Below are 24,971 nucleotides of genomic sequence, written 5' to 3'. Positions count from 1 at the left end.
AAATTTGAAAGTTCTCTCTCCCAGCTTCCTAGTCATTATTTGAATCAATATGAACTGATCGGGCATGGAGAAGTTCTCTCCACCTATAGTTATAACTGCGATCCATATCCATTTATTTCTTTAAAATATTAACATAAAGAGGAATTTTTGAGGTGGCAAAAGTACTGAGAATTAGCCATGAAACCTGATAAGTTGTGAAGATTGCCATCCTTGGAAGGGATTGGGTTTACAAACTATCCTACCGATGGTGCACTGATTATTCTCCTCTGAGGTGTAAACCTGCAACCCTGATAGCTGCTGCCTGGAGGTAGTTGGGGATATTTCTAAGTGCAGAAGGATCATCTTATGAATTGAATCAGCAGTGACAGTAGATGGTAGGTGTGGGAAGTGCTGTCATTCTGTGTGTGCACCCAGGATTCATCCCTAAGATACAAAATTCTAGGTGTAGTTTACGGAATAATTTGATTCAAGTAGATAGCTAGATAATGGAAGCCCCTTCTGGACACATTCAGAATAGTTCAATAGCTGAAGCAGGCTTGGGTGTGGATTGAATTTGCCCATTAGATTCAAATGCATAGAAGAGAAAGGAGACAAGGGATGATACAGTTCCTTTGAGAGGCAACTGAAGGAGCAAGATCAAAAGGAATAGAATACTTGGGTAGTCTTATATTTGTGCCCTCTCTCATTAGCCTCTGATGTGTATTATTGATTAAGGTAGTCCAGACTGAAGCTGAAGCTCCAATACTTTGGCCACCTGATGCGAAGAACTGACTCATTGGAAAAGACCCTGATGCTGGGAAAGATTGAAGGCAGGAGGAGAAGGGGATGACAGAGGATGAGATGGTTGGATGGCACAACCAACTCGATGGACATGAGTTTGAGCAAGCTTCGGGAGTTGGTGATGGACAGGGAGGCCAGGCGTGCTGCAGTCCATGGGGTCACAAAGAGTTGGACATGACTGAGCAACTGAACTGAACTGAAGGTAATCCATCCCTGGGTTTACTTCTTTTGCCCAAACTGTAAATGTAGCTTTATGCTCAATAGTGTATAAACAGTGCCTTAGTTGAAGCTATGGAAGGGGACCTTCAGACAGGAACCACAGTTACAGAGAGATGCAGCTGTGAGGGAAATTCTGACCAGTTTGTTGCTTATCCCCTCATCATCTATGTTCCACTGGCCAAAATCTGTGAAAAGACAAAGGACAAGGGATCCAGGTGATAGTGTCTTCAGGAATCAGCCACTCCAGGGATACAGAGATGGGAAGGAAACCAAAGGGGCAGGGAAAAATGGAGAATAGCCAGTGTCTATGTCTTACAGATTATTAAGTGAACACTGCAGGTGCTCAGTAATGCGTACCCTATAGTCAGTCCCATCTTGTATAGCATTAATGCTCTCTGCTTGAAGAGACAGTCTTGTTTTTAAGGATTGAAAAGATTTTAAAAAGTAATAGTGTCTTTTCAACAAATGATGTTGGGAAAATTGGATGTCCATATGCAAAAAAATGAAGTCAGATCCTTGCCTAACACCGTATAAAAAATTGACTCAAAATGAATCAAAGACCAAATCATAAGAGCTTAAACTATAATACTATTAAAAGAAAACATAGGACAAAAGCTTTATGACATTGAATTTGGTAGTAATTTCTCAGATAAGACACCAAAAGCACAGATAACAAAAGTAAAAATAGGTAAATTGGACTAAATCAAAATAATAAACTGTACATCAAAGGATGTAATCAACAGAGTGAAAATGCACCCCTTACGATGAGAGAAGATATTTGCAAACCATATATCTGATGAAAGATTAGTATCCAGAATATATGATGAACTCCTACAAGGCAACAACAGAAAAACAAGCAATCTGATTTTAAAATAGGCAGAGGACTTGAATAGATATTTCTCAGCAAAAGACATACAAATGAGCAATAATCACATGAAAAGATGCTCAACATCACTAATCATTAGAGAAATGCGAACCAAAAGCTAAGGAGATACAACTTCACACCAATTAGGGTGACTATTATCAAACAAAAATAAACAAAAACCTAGAAAATAGCAAGTGTTGGTGAGGATGTGAAGAAATTGGAAAACACGTGCTCTGTTGGTGGGAATGTAAAGCGTGCAGCTGCATGGAAAACAGTACGGCAGTTAATTAAAAAGTTCAAGACAGAATTATCTTACGATCCAGCACTTTCACTCTCGGTGTACACCCCAAGAATTTGTGCAGGGTCTCTGTACACCCATGTTCATAGCAGCATTATTTGCAATAGACAAAATGTGGAAGCAACCCAAGTGTCCCCTGACAGATTAACAGATGCAAAATGTGGTGTATGCACACTGTGAAATACGCTTCAGCCTTAAAGAGGAAGAAAATTTTGATATATGCTACAATGTGGATAATCCTTCAGGATATTATGCTATGTGAAATAAGAGGTCACTAAAAGACATACACTGTATGATTGTACTTAATAGGATATTCCTAGACCAGTCAAATTCATAGAGATAGAAGGTAGAATGGCAATTTCCAGGGGCAGAGGTAAGGGGCAAATTGGTAAGGGGGTTATTGTTTGATGGGTATGGTTTCAGTTTTGCACAATGAAAAGAATTATGAGGGTGAATGGTTACATGACAGTGTTAATATACTTCATGCTACAGAATGGTACACTTAAAAATGATTATGATGGTGAATTTTATGCTTTCTGTATTTTACCACAGTTTTTTAAAAGGCATAGTATAAGGAGCAGCTCAGTACCTAAATAGTTAAAATCAAATTCCTCCAAGATTATTTTTATTCAAAATAATTTCATAAAAGCCTCAAATCTCTTTCTGAATGAATTCACAATCAAGCTGGACTCTTCGGTACCTGGACTTGGTCAGGAACAAAAATCAAAACAGGACAGAGTGAGAGCTGCTTGAGGGAACCTCAATAATTGATGAACTTTGAAAAATGCCTGAAGCCTCCATTTATTTGTCATGGAAATCCTATGCATATTCAGAGCTGTTTGTATCTGCAAGGCTCTTTACAAAGCAGATAAATAATTCAAACATAAATTTGCTCACCTGGATACCTAATGGTGGTGAGATGCCAAAGGTCAGAATCCTGACCTATTCTTCTGATGCTTACTGATTTCTATTTTTTTCCAGAAAGTATGTTGCCAGCATCCTGTGACTCACTTAAAGGCCCTGTGGCATGAATCAAGGTATGGTTTCTCTTTACCATCTTCTTTCTACTTTTGAATATAGACTGTTTCATTTGAAGGGGAAAGTATTTGAAAGCTACCTCTTACCTACCAATACTTTTTTATGCAAGTGTGGCTTTATTATTGTTGTTGTTATCATTTTTATGTACATCCTAGACTTTTTAATACTCTTAGTGGTTTGCATCATCACAGACCTTAAGGAAACCCAAACTGCTCCCCAGACGAGGGGGACATGAAATGGAGGCTGATATTCAAGCCCACATGGCTGGACAGAATGGTTGGCACTATGATAGTAAAGGATGTGACTTGTTCTTTTTCACAGACTCCAAAGGACTTTCTTTCCATGCCTTACTTAGAAACCACCCATAAGTATCACCTTCTGTGATGGTTAATTTTATATGTCAACTTGACTGGGCCATGGGCTGCCCAGACATTTAGTCAAACATTATTCTGGGTGCATTTGGGAGAGTGTTTCTGGTTGAGACGAACATCTGAATCAGTAGACTGGATAAAGCACATGGCCTTCCCTAATGTGGATGAGTTAATCAATCAAAGACATGAACAGAACAGAGACTGAATAAGAGGGAACTTAAGCTTGTGGTCGTGAAGAGCTGGACAAGCTGACCAACTGAGCACACAGTGCTTGTCTGACTGTTGAGCTGGGATATCTGTCTTCTTCTGCTTTTGGGCTGAAATTGATACCTTCAGCTCTCCTGAGTATCCAGCATGCCAGTTTCAGATCTTGGGACTTCACATCCTCTACAATCATGTGACGCAATTAATATACATCCTCTTGGTTTTGTTTCTCTGGAGAATCCTGGCTAATATACCTACCCTGTTGGAAAGACCTGTAGCTTCTCTTTTGGCTTTTATAAAGCAAAGATATGGGTTTAAAAAATTATTTATTTACTTACTGGCTGCACTAGGTCTTCATTGCTGCATGCAGGTATTCTCTAGTTGGGGCGAATGGGTGCTCCCCTTCATTGCAGCGTGCAGGCTTCTCCTTACTGTGGCTTCTCTTATTTTGGAGCGTGGGCTTCAGGTGCAAGAGCTTCAGTATTTGTGGCCTGTGGGTTTAGTTGCCCTGCTGCGTGTAAAATCTTCCCAGACCAGGGATTGAACATGTGTACCCTGAATAAGCAGGCGGATTCTTTACCATTGGACCACCAGGGAAGTCCAAAGATTTGTTTTTGATGGAAGATAGTACTGATAGTAGCAAAGGCCAATATAAAAATAATCACCTGAATGAGGGTCAGAAGATAAAGATTCTATATTCAATCTATTACTAGCCAGTTGGGTGAGACTGTAGGCAATTCATGCAGTATATGTTAACTTTTGCTGCCTTTCAAACCATCCGCAACATTAGTGGCTTGACACAACCATGGTCTGGTTTCTGCTGAGTTCCCTCAGGAATCTTGGATCAGTTGGTAGGTTTGCTGCTGGTACTGGATGAGCAAGGCTGGCTTCATTTGCATGGCTGGCAATGGGAGGAGCTGATTCTCTTTATCTAGCAGGCTGGCCCTGGCTTCTTCATAGGGTGATCACATTATCCCAAAGCGCTACCACTTTCCAGTCTCTACTGGTGCCCCATTTGCTCCTGTTCTGTTGGCCAGAGAGCGCCATTGGCCACGCCCAGACTCTAGGCGTGGAGAAGGAGGCTCCACCTCTTGACGGGAGGGGCTAAAGTCACACAGCAAAGGGTGTGGACAGGGATAAGAACTGGGGGCCGTATTTACAGTCTACCACACTGAGTCAGTCAATTTCACATTTATTTAATTTTCTCTGTAATCCCGGGAGGCAGGCATGAGGACTGGCTTGGTCTAACTCTGAAGCAGTCTTGTTAGACCCTTTGAATGCGGGTTTGTGTCTTTTTATTTTTTGGCAGTTCTGAGACAGGCATCCTGCTAACTTTTTTATAATTATTTATTTTGGGCTGTACCCAGTGTTAGTTGGGACACACAACTAACACAGCATGAGGGACCGTTCGTGGGCTCTGTAGTTGCGGCAGGCAGGCTTAGTTGGCCCAGGACATGTGGGATCTTAGTTCCCCAACCAGGGATTGAACCTGTGTCCCCTGCATTGGAAAGGGGGTTATTAACCACTGGACTACTAAGGAAGTCCTGGCATCCTGCTGTTTTAATTTAAGTCACTCATCTGCACAGATGTGATTTCACTTGAAAGGAATAAAGTGGCAACTGCATTCAGTATTCTCACTGAAAGAACAAGCTTTTGTGGAGTAAGTGTTTATAAAGCATTTACTCTGGGCAAGGTGCTTTTTTACAAAGAAAGGAAGGGCCCTCAGTGGAGAGAGGTAACTAGGGAAGTTTGGCCATAACGTGTAGATGTAAATTATGTAAAGTGCCCAAAATATACAGTACATTAGAGACCAACAGAATCTCCTATTAATCTCATGGGAAAGTATTATCTAAGTGAAAAAGCCTCTGTCCTTAATTATAAGGTTTCTGCCTTCCCCTCATGGCTGTCAGAATCTCTCACCAGGCCCATCTTTTCTCCCCCTCTTTTAAAGTCTCATCTCCTTGGTTCTGCTAAGACGTTTTGACATGTGAGGAAATTTCATCCACTTCTTCACTCATGCCCTGTTTCTCCCAGAAAGGCAGCATACTCTTCATTCTTGCCAACTTCTTGTGAGCAGGTTTTATTTCAAAATCAGTGACTTCTCAGAGGCTTCCTAAAATATCCAGGCGACCTTTTCTGCCTCTACTTATGCCACTTCCCATCTGGGGACTGTCCAACACCTCTTCCTACGTGTCTCTTCCCTTCTTGAAGCCCTAACTCAACTCTTACCTTATCTGTGAAGCTTCTGAGCATCCCTGTCTTGGGGCACAGATTTTATCCCAATGGACAACTCCCACGCACCTGCTGGGGGAGCCCAGCTTTATCTACCTAAAGGAGTGAGTCCCATGTGCCAAGCCTGGTAAAGGGAAAGTGGTGGTCATGTCACCTCCGACTCAGCGCCCACCTGAGGGCCTGAAACATGAGCTAGAAATCATTCAGGTAGGGCTTACCTTCTCCTGTGAGCTTTTTTTAACTTTTTATTTTGTTCTGGAGTGTAGCTGATTCAGAGCATCGTGTAGTTTCTGGTGGAGAGCACTACAGGGACTCTGCCGTGCATAGACATGTTCCTTGTGTACTTCTGATTCATTTAGAAAATTTCTATATCCTAACACAAATCTCTTAATTAAAGAGACCCGAACTTTAACTTTTATATCTCCAGCACTTGAAACAGACCCCTCTTACATAGGCTGTGTGATTGGTTGCTGATAATAATGATCTGGGTGTTTCCTGTCCTTTGCATCAAAGCCTACATGATTTGCTGATTTCCCCCAATCTCCACCATTGCAGACTTGCTCTTAACTAGATGAAGTATGTTGTGCTTTTGGAAGTGTATGGCTATGGTGGGAATTCTTGCACAGTTCATTCGCCTGACTTCTGTTTGCTCTTCCATCTGTTTTTATTATTTAGTGCCACTGGGATGCTTTGGTTATTAAACCTCATGTCTCTAAAATGCACTTTCTTTTCTATCCCTTAAGTGATGATTTCTTCCTGAATTCCTTCTGGTCTTCTTTGATCTTCTGAATGTCCTTGCATAACATCCTCCCGTCTTTGTATCTTTTTCCAAAAGATTTCATATAGTCTCTCTCTGGTCATCATTTGTAACATTTTAATAATTTTGATCTTAAGTGGTTGTGACCTCCCTGATGAAATCCATCTTTTGCTCTGTAAAGAGAATCTCAGAAATTGAATAGTCCTTATCTAGTCCTCTGTTCAGATTTTATTCAAGATCTGATGCTTGCAAATCCTTTGCAAACAATTCTTCCTTGGCTTGATTTTTCTGCCTTTGTCTATGAACTTTAACGATTACCTCTTCCTAGACTGCAGTTTTTGTCTTTGATCTCAACACGAGTATCTGATTCAGGGTATCTATTATTAGTGGGACAGCCCCCAAAATGCTTTTGATATTTGCTTCAGTTCAGTTCAGTTCAGTCGCTCAGTCGTGTCCAACTCTTTGAGACCCCAGCACGCCAGGCCTCCTTGCTCATCACCATCTCCCGGAGTTCACTCAGACTCACGTCCATCGAGTCCGTGATGCCATCCAGCCATCTCATCCTCTGTCGTCCCCTTCTCCTCCTGCCCCCAATCCCTCCCAGCATCAGAGTCTTTTCCAATGAGTCAACTCTTCGCATGAGGTATCCAAAGTACTGGAGTTTCAGCTTCAGCATCATTCCTTCCAAAGAAATCCCAGGGTTGATATCCTTCAGAATAGGTGTTATTTGGCTCAATCAAGTCCTGCCTGGATTTTATCAGGCTCTATGAGCCCAATTCATTACTACCTTCATAACTTTAAGACAGCTGATTTCTGCAAAGATGACAGAGTTTCTCACTTGTACTGTCTTTCCCCAACATTTTTGATAATCCTCGTGAGGCTCAAAATGTCTGACAATTTTAAGGATCCTTCCACCCAATATTGGATCAAGGTGGCCCCAGGTGATGCTCTCATGACTCCTATCTTTTCCCTTCTTAGCCCTTACGGCAGTTGAAACAAATGATTATTCATGTAATTATCTGCCTGATGGCTCTAGACCCACTAAGCTGTTATCAGATAATAAACTCCCTTCCCTGTGAATAATCATCCCTTATTCATAGAATGAATAACAAGACATAAAAAGATATGATGTTAATGCATTCTCCCTTGTCTTAGGGGAGTTTAAGATTCTCCCCTGTCTTAGTTTGCACTACTATAACAAGAATATATGGACTAGTTTATAGACAACAGAGCTTTACTTGCCACACAGTTCTAGAGTTTGGAAGTCCAAGGTCAAGGTGCCAGGTGCCGGTTCTGGTGAAAACCTCCTTCCAGGTTGCAGAATCCACCTTCTCCTAGTAGCCTCACCTGGTGGAAAGCTCTCTGGCCTCATCTTATCCCATTGATGAGGACTCTGTTCTCTTGACCCCATCATCTCCAAGAGGCCTCACCTCCTCATACCATCACATTGGGGATTGGAGTTCAACATATGACTTTTGGGGGAAGGGGACCCAAAAATGTCCATAATGTTGCCCATAAAGTTTTACTAAAGCAATTGAGTGAAGTACAATGTTTTGATTAAGGATGTGGACTGGGACACCAGACTCCTTCCATCTGAGTTCTATAGAGCTTTGCCACTGGGTGACAAAGTGGGTTGAATACTTTACAGAACCTTTCTATGCCTATCTTTCCTCATCTATAATGTGGGGATAATATTAATCTCTACCTTGGAGGATCCTCTGGGGGATAAAATGAGTCAGTATATATAAAGTATTTATAAGGGTGCCCAGCACATAGTTATTATTTATAAACATTAGTTGTGGTTCTATTTTTGTTGTTATTATATTAGTGGTGCCTTCCACAGTCTATCTGTTCTCCCCATTTCAGAATATTCTGTGAAAATTTAAGTGTTCTGTCAAAAACACCATAAGTTCAAGGTGCTGCCATCTCAAACATATCTGAGAAACACGGTTAAGCTTGTTTTTCCTCTCATAAAATTGGGGAGGGGTATACATTTTTTGCTTTGCCCAAGGTCAACACACCTGGGGAGATCCTCCTCCCAAATGAAGGAAACAAGAGGTTGATCCCTGCCTCTTCTTTCCATTCTCAGTGAAGTGAGGTCTTACATCAGGGTGCTGGCTCCAGATTGGAAGAGAGCCTTATTCTACATAGAAAAGCTAGGGGTAAGGGTGAATAATACTGCCAGCGCAAAGCTAGCAAGTGGCTGAAGCTGGTAGGTGGCACCTTCTTTTAAACTTAACCTCTTAACCCCTTTGATAGTCCCCTTTCAGTTTCCTGTCCTGGATATCCTCTCGAGAAGAGCTCTTGAGTGTCATGGTGACACTCTTCCACTTTCTCCTTCCTCTCACCCCAGTGCTAAGGATCCAGTGCCATCCCAGAGGACCCTGCTACCCTAGGTCCCCTAATAATCCCTGTATTATCATATCCCACTGCCTTTGCCTGCCCACTGTACTTCTCTAGATTCAGAAACCCTGGGTATTCCTGCCCCCCACCACACACACACACACACACAAACACACTTTCAGTACTCAGGGCCAGGCTCTCTGTGCCTCACAAATGCTTCCTAAGAAACTAATTCATAATTCCAGAGAAAAAGTATTATTGGTTAAGATCAGGGGCTTTAGATCCAGGAAGACCTGAGCTGGAATTTGGGGCTAGATGCAGATTGTGTGACTGGGCAACTTGCTTATCATTTTTGAGCATCATTCTTCTCCTTTGAAAAATGGGGGTATCAATTCCTATTTTGGAGAGCAGTTGGAATAATTAGCTGAGACATATCTATAGCATTGAGCACAGGCCTGGTTTACAGTAAGCAATAAAAAACCAGAAGTAATTATGTTGTCTTATGCTTTTGACAAAGTAGTCCCTCCCCTCACCCCTGTCCCTCTGCCTAATTCTGTCTTCTCTACCTGGTAAAATAGCTTTCATAAAGATGATGCCTTCTGTTTTGATGCCCAGAATCCCAAACTAGGAATTCTATTCATACAGTTCCAGCCTTCGGGTCATTTTGGTGAACCAGCGAAAGCAAAGATGAGCAAGGAGAGGTATCCTTGACTGCGAACAAGTCAGGTGATTTGGGGCAAGTTATTATTCCTGGAGGGCCATCAGTTTTTCGTCTGTAAAAGGGAGAGTTGGGATAAAATGGGCTTTTAAGTTCTTTCTGTTAATAGTTCTGACATGCTATGGTTCTGTACGAAAGAGTTATTCTCTGAGTGAGTTCATCTATTTACACTTAAGAACATTAGCTGATTACATGTTTTCTTTTTTCTTCTGAGACAGTTTGCGGACCTTTACCTTGCCTCACATTTTCCACCTGCAAAAATAGTAGTTGAAGGTAGACAGTGGATTTGGTCATTCTAGATTTGGATTGCAACACCAGTGCTTGTCCTTGGGCCATTTATTTAAATTCTCTGTGCGTCAGTTACCTTATCTGTTGAATGGTGATAGAGTAGATGTGAAGGTGAAAAGAGAGAAAGCATAGAAATATTTAACACCAAAGGCTATAGTTTAATGTCCTGTAGGGCATAAACCAGTTTTATCTCTAACCTAGTGGCCTTTTTTTAGAATGTCTTTTTGTGTGGACAATGAATACTCCATTACCATCTTGCTGGTTCCTTCATTAATTAATGAGTTTAATAAAATCCTTCACAGGTGTTTTTATTTTTGTATAACAATCACTGTTTTAACCTTCTGAAAATTACTCTTTGACAAGTCCTACCTAACTCTGCCTTGACACTTTTCTCAATAGACTGACATTGGCAAAACTAACTTTCCTGGAAATGCTGATTCAATTCACTTCAGTCACTCAGTCCTGTCTGACTTTTTGCAACCCGATGGACTGCAGCACATCAGGCTTCCCTGTCCATCACCAACACCCGGAGCTTGCTCAGACTCATGTCCATCGTGTCAGTGATGCCATCCAATCATCTCATCCTCTGTCATCCCCTTCTCCTCCTGCCTTCAATCTTTCCCAGCATCAGGGGCTTTTCTAATGAGTCGGCTCTTCGAATCAGGTGGCCACACTTCGGAGGTTCAGCTTCAGCATCAGTCCTTCCAAAGACTATTCAGGACTCATTTCCTTTAGGATGGACTGGTTTGATCTCCTTGCAGCCCAAGGGACTGCCCAAGTCTTCTCCAACACCACAGTTCAAAAGCATCAATTCTTTGGCACTTAGCTTTCTTTATAGTCCAAATCTCACATCCATACGTGACTACTAGAAAAACCATAACTTTGACTAGACAGACCTTTGTCGGCAAAGTAATGTCTATGCTTTTTAATATGCTGTCTAGGTTGGTCATAGCTTTTCTTCCAAGGAGCAAGCATCTTTTAATTTCATGGCTGCAATCACCATCTGCAGTGATTTTGGAGCCCAAGAGAATAAAGTCTGTCATTGTTTCCATTGTTTCCCCATCTATTTGCCATGGAGTAATGGGACTGGATGTCGTGATCTTAGTTTTTTGAATGTTGAGTTTTAAGCCAGCTTTTTCACTCTCTTTCACCTTCATCAATAGGCTCTTTAGTTCCTCTTTGCTTTCTGCCATAAGAGTGGTGTTATCTGCATATCTGAGGTTATTGATATTTCTCCCAGCAATCTTGATTCCAGCTTGTGCTTCATCCAGCCCAGCATTTCCCATGTACTCTGCATATAAGTTAAATAAGCAGGGTGACAATATACAGCCTTGACGTACTCCTTTCCCAATTTGGAACCAGTCCATTGTTCTATGCCCAGTTCTAACTGTTGCTTCTTGACCTGCATAAGATTTCTCAGGAGACAGGTCAAGTGGCCTGGTATTTCCCATTTCTTAAAGAGTTTTCCACAGTTTGTTGTGATCCACACAGTCAAAGGCTTTAGCATAGTCAATAAAGCAGAAGTAGATGTTTTTCTGGAATTCTCTTGCTTTATTATGATCCAACAGATGTTGGCAATTTGATCTCTTTTTCCTCTGCCTTTTCTAAATCCAGCTTGAACATCTGGAATTTCCCAGTTCACATACTGTTGAAGCCTAGCTTGGAGAATTTTGAGGATTACTTTGCTAGTGTCTGAGATGAGTGCAGTTGTGCAGTAGTTTGAACATTCTTTGGCATTGTCTTTATTTGGGACTGGAATGAAAACTGACTTTTTCCAGCATGGTAGCCACTGCTGAGTTTTCCAAATTTACTGGCATTTTGAGTGCAGCACTTTAACAGCATCATCTCTTAGGGTTTGAAATAGCTCAGCTGAAATTCTATTACCTCCACTAGCTTTGTTTGTAGTAATTCTAAGCTATTGGAAACTACAAAAATCACACTGAATTTTTCCATTTTTATACTTTCTTCCCTCTTCATCCTTCTGTCAGTTAGCCTGCCAGGTCTTATGGGGCTGAGGATAGAAAGAAAAACCCCTTGGAAGAATATTCTACCCAGTGGAAAAAGAAGCAGGCAAGCAGTAGGATGAGCCTAGCAGAAAGAGATACTTTAATTATGGCCTTTACATTTATGGCCAGCAAGATAATGAAGGAAGGTAATTCTGAAAGCTTTCTGTCAGTTTTAATGGGCCCTCAAGCCCTGAGAAAAATAAGAGTCAATGGCTGGTGTCCATAAAGATTTTTTTTGTACTTCTCCCCTGACAGCCATTGACAGGATCATTTTGTATTTGCAACTGCTATCACCGAAGCATGGAGAAAAGGCCTGTAAGGCCAGGAGGATGAGAGCAACCTTCCCGCAAGGATCTCTATGGTCATCACTATGGCGATAATAGTTTCCATAATTTTCATTCTGCTTTTCTATACAGTGCCTACTTTGTGGAGCTCAAGGCTATAGGATTTAGGTCACATGAAGTCACACTAGCATAAAATCATGCTTTGTAATCTTGCAAGAGTATTTTATAAAACTGCAAAGAGAACCTATGCAACAAGGTAAAATTTATTATCAGTGCAGATCATTGACTAATACAGTTATTTATGCAATGCTAATAGTTTTACAGAGGCTTTCAGATAAAGTGTGAGTTTGACAGTCTTTTTTTCCCCCCTGTATTTGTATTGTTAAACCACTGCCAGTTTTTCTCCCCAAGGACATGGCTTATTATTTTGGGGGTAAAAATGTAAATTAACTGCCAACCAGCTCTCAGTCGTCGTCTGGTAGTTTCTCTTTATTATCTGCAATTAAATCATAAGAACAGGAGCCATGCCTTCTATATCATGTATGTGCACTGCACTCTGCATAGAGTAAAATTTCAGTGTTATAAACTTTCCGACAGACAGCTTTACAGACATCTAACACTAAGTACATAAAGACCCTCCATAAAGGAAGCAGGATGGTGCGCTCACCAGTGATCTCAGGGTGGGATGAAAAATCTCCAAGAGGGGTCTCGAGGTCGAGAGAAAACAGTTGAACACTAAAAAAAAAAGGGGGGGCGCAGAGAAAAAAGATGAAAAACGAGACAGACAAGCCAAAAGAAGCAGAGCCAACGACTTAACAGACTAAAAAAGAAAGATCACAGCAAGCGGACAGAAAGCTAAGTTGAAATACAGTGGCAAAGCAAGCTGAAAGGGAGAACCCACGAGGGGCAGAGACTACAGCCCCCGAAACCCCTTGCGGCACCTCCTCCCTGGGCGTCCATCTCCTAGGCAACCCCTGTAAACAAGATGGCGACCTCCGGGAGAGAGCCCAAGTTTCCGAAGCCTTCCTCTCTCCAGGGAGGCATGAGCATTTCACGAACTGGAGCGCAGTCGAAAGTGCTGCACTCAGAAAAGGATCGTCACTCTTGCTGGTCTCCTTTTCCCATGGGTCAGAGACCGAAAAATACTTTATGCAAAGCCTCCTCCTACCTGCTCCAGCACCTCATTCACCGCTATCAGGAGTCAGACGTGGACAGAGATTACTACGACCTGGAAGAGGGCGAGGGCGACGGCGAGGGCGAAGTGGAATCCGAGGAGTCCTCAGATTCCGAAATGCTGAATTTTGAGGTGTGCCTTCCCTCCACCCCTCACCCGCTCAGTTCCTTCTCCAGCGGTCAGAACCCCTTCACCAGCCTGCGGCTGAGCCCCATTCCTAGGGCTCCAGGAGTGCCTCTTCCTTACTGCTCCGAGACTCCCCTCCTCTCCTCCCCATTTCTGTTAGCCCATTTTCTCACCCTTCATTTTTCATTAGCACATGTGATTCCTTAAGAGTCGTTACGCAGCGTCCTTTAAAAAAGTATTTGTATGAGAGTTGTGACTTTAACTTTTTCAAAATTATACCTCTACAGCGTTGTGAATTGACAAGAGTTCCATCTGCACCCCCTGTACCTTCTCGTCATGGCTGTGAAATACTCCAACACTCTCCTCAGTTTCTAGTCCCTTCATCCTCCTTCCTCTAGGAAAAACAAACAAACCCCAAAACCCCTCTTGAAGTAATCTTAAGTGCTGCTGTTCCCTTCAACGGGATATCTTCCCAACCCAGGAATCGATCCGAGGTCTCCCACATTGCAGTCAGATTCTTTACCAGCTGAACCACAAGGAAAGCCCATTTTATTCCTCAAAGACCAAGTGCCTTGAAAGTTTTATATATTACTTATGCCAGGGGTTTATAATGCATTAAACAGACAACACACATGCACGCACCACTCACTGTGAAAATATTTTAGGATTTGGGGAATGTCCCAACATTCCCATCAGTGATACCTGTTGGCAGCTTGGTCTTTTACACTGATAATACAAATTCCCTCTTTTCTACAGTGTCTCATCTAAACAGCACCCAATTCTACGTCTTACGCTTATCATCATCCTATTCCTTCCTTAGTTCCTTACCTACCTTCTTGTCCCTTTCTACTTCATATTGTACCAATTCCTTCTCTTGACTTCCTAATGAACTGTTTGCTTTCTTTAAAAATGTAAATTGATTTGCTTTCTTTTAGTAAACTGTTAGGTTTTCCTCTTTGTCTTGGCTGCCAGGAAATATAACATTTTTTCCCCCTTAATTCAAAAATTTTCTTAATTTCGATAGTTTTTCTCTAGATTACATTTTTCCCTTCCCTTTCTTCCTCTTTGATAGTATAAATTGCTTCAGACTCTTTTCAGAAGTAGATATAATAGAGAAATACTTTCCAACATCTGGTTCTGTGATGTTTTTCTGACACCCTCTCTGTCTCATTGTACCTTTCATTTCCTAGTCACCTTTCTTTCCCCCTTGAACTCAAACAGGTCTCTCTTTTTTTATGCCTGTCCTCATCTCCATTCCTCACTTGTCTTATTTTTTCTTGTTTTCCCCTCTAACTTGCACTGTGTTCTGTCTCTCTGGTTCTGCCACTGACTGTCTACACCGTGTCCCTGCTTGGGTTCCCTTCTTTTGCAGTGTCCTTTTGTTCAGTTTCCACATTTGGCCCATTTTTTCCTACCCTCACATTCCCCCCCTCCCCAGTCTTCTGCCTTTCTTCTTCTCCTCCCTCCTTTTACATGGGCTAAACCTCAATTTTTCTTAAAAGTGAGCCATGGAAAATTATTACTTATTTTGTTCACCTTTTGTTGATTTACTTGCCATGCATAATAGTGACTGTTGCAAAACTGTAGCAATGTTTTTACAACTTTGAGATGTTTATATGGTTTCTACCATCTTTCCCCCCAGAGGAATTAACACATGAATCACCAGTTTACTTTATTATTCTAATTAACGTGTGTTCTTCAGCTATGGGGTTCATTAATGCCATTGTTAATCGGTCTTCAGTATGCCATTAAAAACCATAGAGGGGGAGGAGGTTGACTTGAACTAGTTAATCCTTTGTTACTTGTAGGCTCTGTGTGGGAAAAGTGTATTATTTCTTTTGTTTATGTTCCAAATATTAATATTTATTTTATGTCCTCACATTCTATTTTAGTTTTTATAGGGTCTCATATGTTTTGTTATGTTGAATAAACTGAAAAGTTTTAAGAGGAAATGTCTGAACTTTTTTGTTCAGTGATTTATTTTCCATATCCTAGCCTGATTAAGATTTATAAGGCTCTGATGGTCAAAATGACAAAGTGCCTATAATGTAATTAGGCTCAATGAACTTGAAGGAGGTCGGGCAGAATATTGTTCAGAATGTTGCCTTTGGAATTAGATATTTGTATAAAATCTTTTGTTCGTTGTGAGATCTTGAGCAAGTTATACTCTCTGCATCTCATCTGCAGTATGGGAATTATAACGATACCTACCTCACAGGAGAGTTGTGAAAATTAAATGAGATCCTATGTGTAAGCTACTGAGCACAATATATCATTTATACTAACACAATCTGTTCTTATCTACTAACTGCTGCTGCTGCTAAGTTACTTCAGTCGTGTCCAACTCTGTGCAACCCCATAGACGGCAGCCCACCAGGATCCCTCGTCCCTGGGATTCTCCAGGCAAGAACACTGGAGTGGGTTGCCATTTCCTTCTCCAATGCATGAAAGTGAAAAGTGAAAGTGAAGTCGCTCAGTCATGTCTGACTCTTAGCGACCCCATGGACTGCAGCCCACCAGGCTCCTCCGTCCATGGGATTTTCCAGGCAAGAGTACTGGAGTGGTTGCCATCGCCTTCTCCTACTGCACCCTATCAATTGACTTCATTAATTCAGCCTTCATGGAACAAACATGCATGAAACAAACATTCATGAACGATTATTCTATGGGAAGTACTCTTTTGATGATATAGGTCAGAAGAAGTGTCTGGGCCTGCAATACATTTCTGCTGTGTGAAAGCTACTCTTTGCCGATAACTTTATGTGGCTAATAATGCCTATTCATTGAATAGTTATAAGCATCAAATCTAATGGGAAAGTCTGTGTTAAAGTTCTTAACATAGTGTCTGATACAGCATGGGCTCTCAAAAGATTTTATGTGTAATACATAATAGCAACAGTGATGACAGGAAGATGAGAGTGTGATGGAGGACATGCAAGGTCCCAGCTCTCAGGGTGAGATAAGACTGTGAGGAAACCATAGCTATTCAGCCTGTGAACAGATGCCTACAGTGATAGCCGGGTTATAGGGTTGGTGGAAGACATGAAAGGAAGTAAACCCTTGTTTGAGTGCAGAGGTGGGGTATGGGCAGGCAGATGGCACCTTTCCAAGTGATGAATTATAGATAAGAACAGAAAAGGTAGATGGGTCGGAGGCCAGATTGTGGAGAGCTCTGGGTTGTTGTACTTCCTAGGTGGTGCTAGTAGTAAAGAACCTGCCTGCCAATGCAGGAAATAAAAGAGACACAGGTTCGAGCCCTGGGTTGGGAAGATCCCCTGGAGGAGGGCAAGGCAATCCACTCCAGTATTCTTGCCTGGAGAGTCCCATAAACAGAGGAGTCTGGCAGGCTACAGTCCATAGTGTTGCACAGAGTCAGACACAACTGAGGCACACACACACTGGGCTGCTGTAGGGACCGTGGACTTGACTCGTAAGCAGTAGGGAGCCTCTGTTGTGCCCGAGAGGGTTAGATTAGAGGGTGGTAAGTCTGGAGGCAAGGAGATTAGTGAGAAGCTGAGCAGCATCTGTGCAGGAGAGACAAGAGTCTGGATTAAGGCAATTGGAATAGAAAGGAAGCTAGTGATGAATACATATTTAGAATGAGACACTAATGGAACATGGGAAGTCTAGGTTAACTGTCAAGTCTATGGAATGTTCCAGGGGGGTATCGGACCACTAACTACCATGGGAAACAATGACAGGTGGAGCTGTGCAGTCAGGAGGTGGGCATGTGAATCATGGAAATCAGGAGAGGGTCAGAGACCTGGGAATCATTAGCACTGGAATCATCATCCAGGAAGAGAAGAAAGAAGAGAAGGGGCGGGCCAAGGAAAAAACCCTGGGATACAGGTATCTCAGAAGATGAAGAGGATCTGGGGTTAGGGGAGGGAACTGGAAAGGACTGGTAAGAGAAAAAGAAGAAAGAACAGCTGTATGGGTGAGAAGTCAGAGCAAGAAAGAATCTCAAGAACAGGGGAGAGGGTTACGTTGCCAAGAGGGTAAGTGGACCATGAAAAGGGCCATTTGTGGGCCATGGGGGATCTCAACCCATATGCATTTTGTGATGTGGTGAAGCCTGCAGCCTAACTGAAGTGAGTTGAGACATGAGTGGGAAGTGAACAAGGGGAAACTGAAGAGTAAAACAGCAACTCTGGAGGAGCTTGGCTATTAAGGGAAACTCCAGCTATCGCTGAAGGAACATGCAGGACCCAAAGGCCCCTTGGAGGACAGAAAGGACTCACGTGCTTATAGAGCTGGAGAAGTGACAGCTTGGAGAAGGGCAGTGGAGAGTGACTGGTTGAACCACAAGCACAAGAGAGTACTGCTGATGGTCCCTGAACATGGTCTCTGGGGAAAGGGAGCAGGACCCTGTGTAAGAAGGAACTGTCCTCCTCTGACATCCCAGCAAGAAGCTGACTTGAGTGTGGCACCACAATGCATGCTTGTGGGTCTTTGCTGGCTCACTCAGAAGTGGGCACGGAGTAGGCTCATTAATTCGTTCAGCCCATGTTTGCGTGCCCTCCATGTATTAGGTACTGTCTTCCCCACCCAACCTTACACTTTAGCTATTTGAACTCTCGGTAGTTTCCCCAGTGGGCTGTGCTTGCCTTTGCAGTTTTGTACATGTCCCTTGTGCCAGAGACATAACTTTGCCAGCAAAGGTCCGTCCAGTCAAGAGTATGGTTTTTCCAGTGGTCATGTATGGATGTGAGAGTTGGACTGTGAAGAAAGCTGAGCGCCGAAGAATTGATGCTTTTGAACTGTGGTGTTGGAGAAGACTCTTGAGAGTCCCTTGGACTGCAAGGAGATCCAACCAGTCCATTCTGAAGGAGATCAGCCCTGGGATTTCTTTGGAGGGAATGATGCTAAAGCTGAAACTCCAGTACTTTGGCCACCTCATACGAAGAGTTGACTCATTGAAAAAGACTCTGATGCTGGGAGGGATTGGGGGCAGGAGGAGAAGGGGACGACAGAGGATGAGATGGCTGGATGGCCTCACTGACTCGATGGATGAGTCTGAGTGAACTCCGGGAGTTGGTGATGGACAAGGAGGCCTGGCGTGCTGCAATTCATGGGGTCGCAAAGAGTCGGACACGACTGAGAGACTGAAGTGAACTGAACTTGGGCCCACAGTACCCTTCTTGGCCCTCTTCTGCCCTTTCTTCTCCTTTGTCAGAATAACTCACAGCTTCGGGTCTCAATAGCTGTCTCTCCAAGGAAGCTTTTGCTAACCCCTACTCCTCACTAGAACTGCCTTGAAATGGGACCTCTGCTAGTCAAAGCATCCTGCCCACCTCTATAGTAGTTTATGCAAGTCCTGAAATCATTTGCATACTTGTCTAGCATGTGCTTGGCATGCTAGGAAGATTTTTTTTTTATATCCCAAATGGATAATGAACATGCATAATCCCTGCCTCAATGCAGGGGTTGACTGTGAGGTTGATTCAGGTTTGGCTTTGCATGGTACAGTTGCAGTCAGGACAAGGAGGCAGAGACTTGAGGGTAGAGAGACATTGAAATTGCCCATGGGAGACCCAGTCAGGAAGGAAGTATATAGTTGGGAGGGGACAGATAGACTCGGAGAAAGGGGTAGATGAATCAGACTGGAAATTTTGCTGTGGTCAGTGACCAAATTCAGGGGATGCTGGAAAGGCTGAAGGATGAGCAACTGTGGGATCCGAGAGCCACGGAAGATTTGAGGTCTAAGGTTTCTAAGGTGGAGCAGTTTAGCGTGATGACTGGGTCCAGGCCACAGCTAGGGGAGTGAGTGGCTGAAGTTATCTGGATCCATTTTTAAATGTTTGAGTTGAGAAAGTAAAGGAGTGTGTGTGTGTGTGTGTGTGTGTGTGTGTGTGCATGTGCTCGGAGCGGTTGGGATGGTGAGTGCCTTCCTCAGGGATTCTGAAGCCACCCAGCATGCAGACTGGGCTGGTCAAGGTCTGAAAATGACCAGAGACCAGAAGGGAGAGACGGCACTGAGAAATGGCAGGGACTTAAAGAGGTGTGAGGGGGGGCCATGGAAAGTCTTGCCCTGCGGGTCTGGGACAATGCTGACCATGTGGCCAGTCTCTGTATCAATGACTGTGTTGAAAAACAGATCTACTGTGAGGAAGGGATGCTGTGGCATCTAGTTTACAGGAGCCGGAGGGAGTGGGCCATGTGGAAAGTTTGAGAGGTCAGGTGGCACTGTCTTACCTCAATTCCTTCCCAGGCCATCTATAAAAAATAGTAGCTTGTGAAAAGTAGATCTCTTTCCCCCATTTTGTGAACAGATTGATTGGTATCAATGAATGAGACCTTAAGATGTGGAATTTCTCAGTTCATCAATTCGTACTAACAGCTCCCATTCATTGGGAACACTTGCTGTGTTCTAGGCACTGTGCTAAGAGCTTTATGTTCACAGTTACTTTTAATTATCTTTAAAACATTAAGAGAAAGTAATAAGATATCCTATTTACAGATGAAAACTATGAGGCTCAGAGAAAACTTTGTCTCTCAAAGTCATATATTCAAAATGGCGGATCTGGGCTTCAAACCAAGCCTGCCCAACTGTGAGCTATATTTGATTCTCTAAGATAGTGGTTGGATGGCATCAACGACTCGATGGACATGAGTCCTTCCCTGCAGGACAGGGAAGCCTGCAGTCTGTGGGATTGCAAAGAGTGAGACACGACTGAGCTACTGAAAAATAGCAACAAGATAGTGGAAATTTGAGAGGAAATAAAAACTTTTCACAATAGCACCACCCTACATACTTATGTCCTCAGTACGAGCAGTCTGAACAGCACTTCTGATTCCCAAGTTAATGTAAAGTGATCCAAAACACCTGAAAGAGTGTTTTGCCTTCATAGTCCACGTACCAGTTACACTGATAGTTGTATTGCTGTGACTTAAAAAATTACTCTCTTTTGTGTCCTAATGCTGATGTTAGTGTTAATGTGTTTGTCATTATAGAGTGGCCAGCAGCTCAAACACAGCAATATTATCTCTTCTCTTGGGGAGAATGGGGAGAGGGGGTGTTGGGCCACCACTGGTTCATGATGTCTGTAGACTAAGGACCAGCCTCCTTCTTGAAATTATTACCCTTTTAATTTTGTAAATGGTATGAATCCAACAAGATTAGCCAAGGCAAAGTGAACCCGAGGGCCCATTTTCTCCAACAAGAATGCCAGATGTAGAGAAGTCATTACCTTAATGTGGTGCAACCCTCCTTTAGGGTGTGGACAAGCAGTCAAGTGCAGTTAGTGGTTAGAACTGCCTTGAGGTCAGGCAGATTCTGGTTTGTATTCTGGGCTCTGTGGTTTCAGGCTAGTCTTGGTATGTGAGCCTTAGTTGTATAATGGAGCTAAGAGTACCTCCCTCAGAATTGTTAGGAGGATCAGTGAGTGGACCCACTGAGAGCTCTTAGCACCGAACGGCACTCAATGCTATCAGCAGTGAGACATTGATTGGATAGATACATTTTTTAATTGTATGTAATATGCATAGGTCTTCAACATAGTTTTCTTGGGGGCCAGTAAATTTTGGAAGTCTCAGCTCCCAGATGTGTAAATATACTAAATAAGTGCTAGATATGACGAAGCGGATTTTTTCTTTTCTAATGGAAGTCCTTTCTTTGTCCACCTGTCTGTTTTGTTTTGTTTTTGCAGGGAGGATTTGATGGGGTCCTGAGGGAGGAGGTCGTGGCTGAGAAGCTCTACCAACTGGGGCGCTCAGGCTCTGGGACGGAGCAGGTCTACCTCAGCCTGACTTTATCAGTGAGTATGACAAGGTCACCATTGCGTGGCTCCATCTCGACCCTGGTTGGACCATATCCACGTTCTCTGCTAACTCACAGTTATTTTGGTGGTCCCAAATCTCTGAGTCTTGCATTTGACAGAGAATGGCAATGAGTTATTTATGTTTGACATCAAAGAGCCCTGGCCAGTCCAGCAATCAGCTGCCTTCCCCCCAATTCCTTTGTTTTCATTTCCTCACAGTCTGTTTCTTTCATCTTAAGCAGTCTATTTTTTAGTAATCAATGCTTTCCTTCTAGGAGGTTGAATTTGATTCTGTAAAACCAATCAAAAACTCTTTTAAGAATTGTTTTTTCCCTCTGATCAGTGGCAGGACTATAATTCATATCTGAATCCAGGGGAACAAAGTATTTTGGTATTGACTTGGCCCCCCTCCCATAAATATGTAGCTGTGAGCTATATAGCTCACTTTCCAAAAGATATCTATTATGAAAGAAAACATGTATTGTTATTCATCAATTTATAAGATTTCGATACTAGCACAGAATCTTGGCTCTAAATTTATCATAAGAGAAGCTGTAAGAGCAGATTACTTAGGATTTCAGCTTTTGTCCTCATTTCGTTTCTTTATAGACACAAAAATGCCATTTATCTCTTTCTGCTTCCTCATATTGTAAAGCATTAACTCCTCCTTGGAGGTCCACAGAGTAAGTGCAGAGATGCTGGTGAAGAAAGCACTCTGAAATTCTGCTATGGCACCCTACTTTGGCTCAAGCATATATAATTCATAGCGAGGCTTAGAATTTGTCTTAGATTTGAACAAGCAAGCTACCTAAGAAATGTTAAAGCCCCTTTCGCCCATGCTGGTTTCACGGCATGTCCCTTGACAACAGCAGACAAAGGCTCTCATCTTTTACTCTTTTCGCTTCACGGCATTTTAGGGATGACTCCGCGAGTCAGGCAGTAACATACAGGGAGCGCCTTGGGCGTGTTGCACTGTGTTAGGCTTTGGAATGGAAGATAGTTCCTGCAGCCAGTACCTTTCCACATAAGTTCCTTCGAATCAAAATTCTACTTACATACCCAGTATCTGCCTTAAACTGATCTGCAAAAAAGCACAGTTCTTTAAATCATTTCAGCTGGATGGACTGAAGCTTAACTTACTTTGTCACTGACCTCCTTACCTTTGAGATATTATATGTTGATTTACTTTGCCCTAATAACCTGTCTTACTGAATACACTTTCTTAGGGTTGGCCAGGTTAGTGATTTCCCCCCCTTATATCTTACTTATGTTACATGTAATTTTTATTATTTTTATTAAAAATAATAAAAATTAATAAATAAATTAATATTATTTTTATTTTTTATTTTTATTATTTGTGTGCACAGTTTCCTCCCCAAAGTTGTAAATAAATTAATAAATTAATAAATTAATTAATATTTTTTATTATTTTTTATTTTTATTATTTGTGTGCAGTTTCCTCCCCAAAGTTGTAAATAAATTAATAAATAAATTAATATTATTTTTATTTTTTATTTTTTATTTGTGTGCACAGTTTCCTCCCCAAAGTTGTAAGTAAATTAATAAATAAATATTATTTTTATTATTTTTTTATTTTTATTATTTGTGTGCACAGTTTCTCTCCTCCCCAAAGTTGTAAGTTTATAAGGGCTAAATATAGCTCTAGTCCATCATTATATGTGTTTCTCATCATGCCAAGCTTAATGTCTTGTACATAGTAGGTTTCTTAGTGATAATTACTGTTCTAGTGGCCTTCCTTAAACATTCTTATCATTCTCATATTTGAGAACTTGCTTATAATGACACTTTATCGATTGGCTTTGTCTGCCTCTGGCATCACAGCGTAGACCAGTGACGTGAACCTTTGTTTCAAGTGACCAAATTCCCCTCCAACCCCTCAGGCAGTTCAGTAGATGCAAGATTTTCTGGAGAGCATCTGAGACTTGGATTCTGGAAATTTGGAGTTGCTTCTCTATCACTGACTTGCTAAGTGATTTTAAGCTATTTGTGTACTTCTCTGTACCCCACATGCCTCCTCACTCCATTGGGGATAATGTGCCCTACAGATCTCACAGGTTTGTTTGATCAGATGAGATTATTGTGAGAGAGCTTTGAAAACCAAGCCTGAGAAAAAGTGTAGGAAGTATTGTTATTAATGATCACTTGATGAGGTGTGAACTTGTCTACACTTTGTTTGAATTCTAGGCATTTGCTTTTTCTTTTCTTCTACAAGATAAAGGCTTTGGCTTTATTGCTTTTATGTGTGTGCATGTTTTTATAAAATAGAAAACTCTGCTCTAAAGGTCTTCATGAACACTGCTTTAATTTGCCTTTTCATGTTGTATCTGTTCTTGCTAACAACCCTAATTTTCCAAGCTATTATTTCCTTCAGAGGAATGCATTTTTGATGGAGTTTGTAGTCTCTTTTGAGATCCTATTAGTAATAGGCTTCAGGTTTTATCCTCTCATTCCTACAATACTTTCAAAGGAAATTCTGGATTTCTCCATCAACTTTTATTTCCAGATATCTTGAGAAGCCTGATACTCTTCTGCTAAAGCCACATTAAAGTCATTTGCCTTTTATTTTCTCAGGATCTTGATTTAACTGACGTTAGCATCCTCTGTGGATATGTTCACCTACAGAAGTTGGATCTTTCAGTAAATAAAATTGAAGGTATGTCATTGTCATTCTAGTAAATTGATGGATCACTGAATTATTACAAAATTTAAGCTTTGCAGAGGGCAATATACTTTAATACTGCCAAACTTGATATAAATGCTATTATGGATCAGTTTATATATTAATCCTCTATTTTCCATGAGAAGAAAAAACAAAAAAGCACCTCTGACTCACGAGAAAAGAAAAATGCAGAGGTCAGCAAATATGCTGTATTATGTGATGGCTGAGACACATTCAATGATATTGAAGAGTGTCAGATGGAACGCTTGCTCTTTCCTTTCCAGAGATGGATCGTTACTTCTTTAGTCTTCCTGAATATTTGATGGCTCCCATTTCTTTCCCTCTATTAGTTTATTCAGTGGAGAGGAATTAGTCCTTTTTCTTTTCCCTTTAATGGATGCTTTTCTTTAATTTGCATTTGTATCTACATCTTAATCCTGGCATGCTGCTTCTGTTCTTATTTGAGCACCAGGGATTCAGAAATATTTTTTTTTTCCCCTCTCTTTGCTCTCTCTATGTAGTTAGTGGGTTCTTACAGGTCTAACCCTGCCATTTATGGTTCCTTATAAGGTATCTGTTCTGATACCTAGCTCACATTTAACGAAATTAGTCACATTTTCCTCAAAGCTTGATCCTTGCTTCTGTAATACTTTTCTGATCTTATTTGAAATTTCTGACCTGCTTTTTTCTTCACTGATAACCTTTCCATTCACTTCTTTAGCTCTTTTTTTAAGACCATTAAGGGTCGCTGATATGGTCTTCTCTGATTCGTTTTCTGATTTCTTCCTTTCATTTGACTGCAGTAATTAAAATTCACTCTTTTCAATG

The 24,971-nt window shown here is 41.8% G+C and overlaps 1 protein-coding gene across 1 annotated transcript in view; it reads left to right on the top strand.

The window, feature by feature from the left end:
• Window positions 13,389-24,971, top strand: part of LRGUK (leucine rich repeats and guanylate kinase domain containing) — a 103,109-nt gene continuing 91,526 nt past the window's right edge. Inside the window, exons 1-3 of the mRNA XM_005679484.1 lie at window positions 13,389-13,709; window positions 21,353-21,460; window positions 24,056-24,137. Of these exons, the coding sequence (XP_005679541.1) occupies window positions 13,389-13,709; window positions 21,353-21,460; window positions 24,056-24,137 (511 nt within the window). The remainder of the gene's footprint in view (window positions 13,710-21,352; window positions 21,461-24,055; window positions 24,138-24,971) is intronic.

This window comes from Capra hircus, chromosome 4 (genome assembly GCF_001704415.2).
Source record: "Capra hircus breed San Clemente chromosome 4, ASM170441v1, whole genome shotgun sequence".
Lineage (NCBI taxonomy): Eukaryota > Metazoa > Chordata > Mammalia > Artiodactyla > Bovidae > Capra > Capra hircus.
This window is presented reverse-complemented; position numbering and strand designations above follow the sequence as displayed.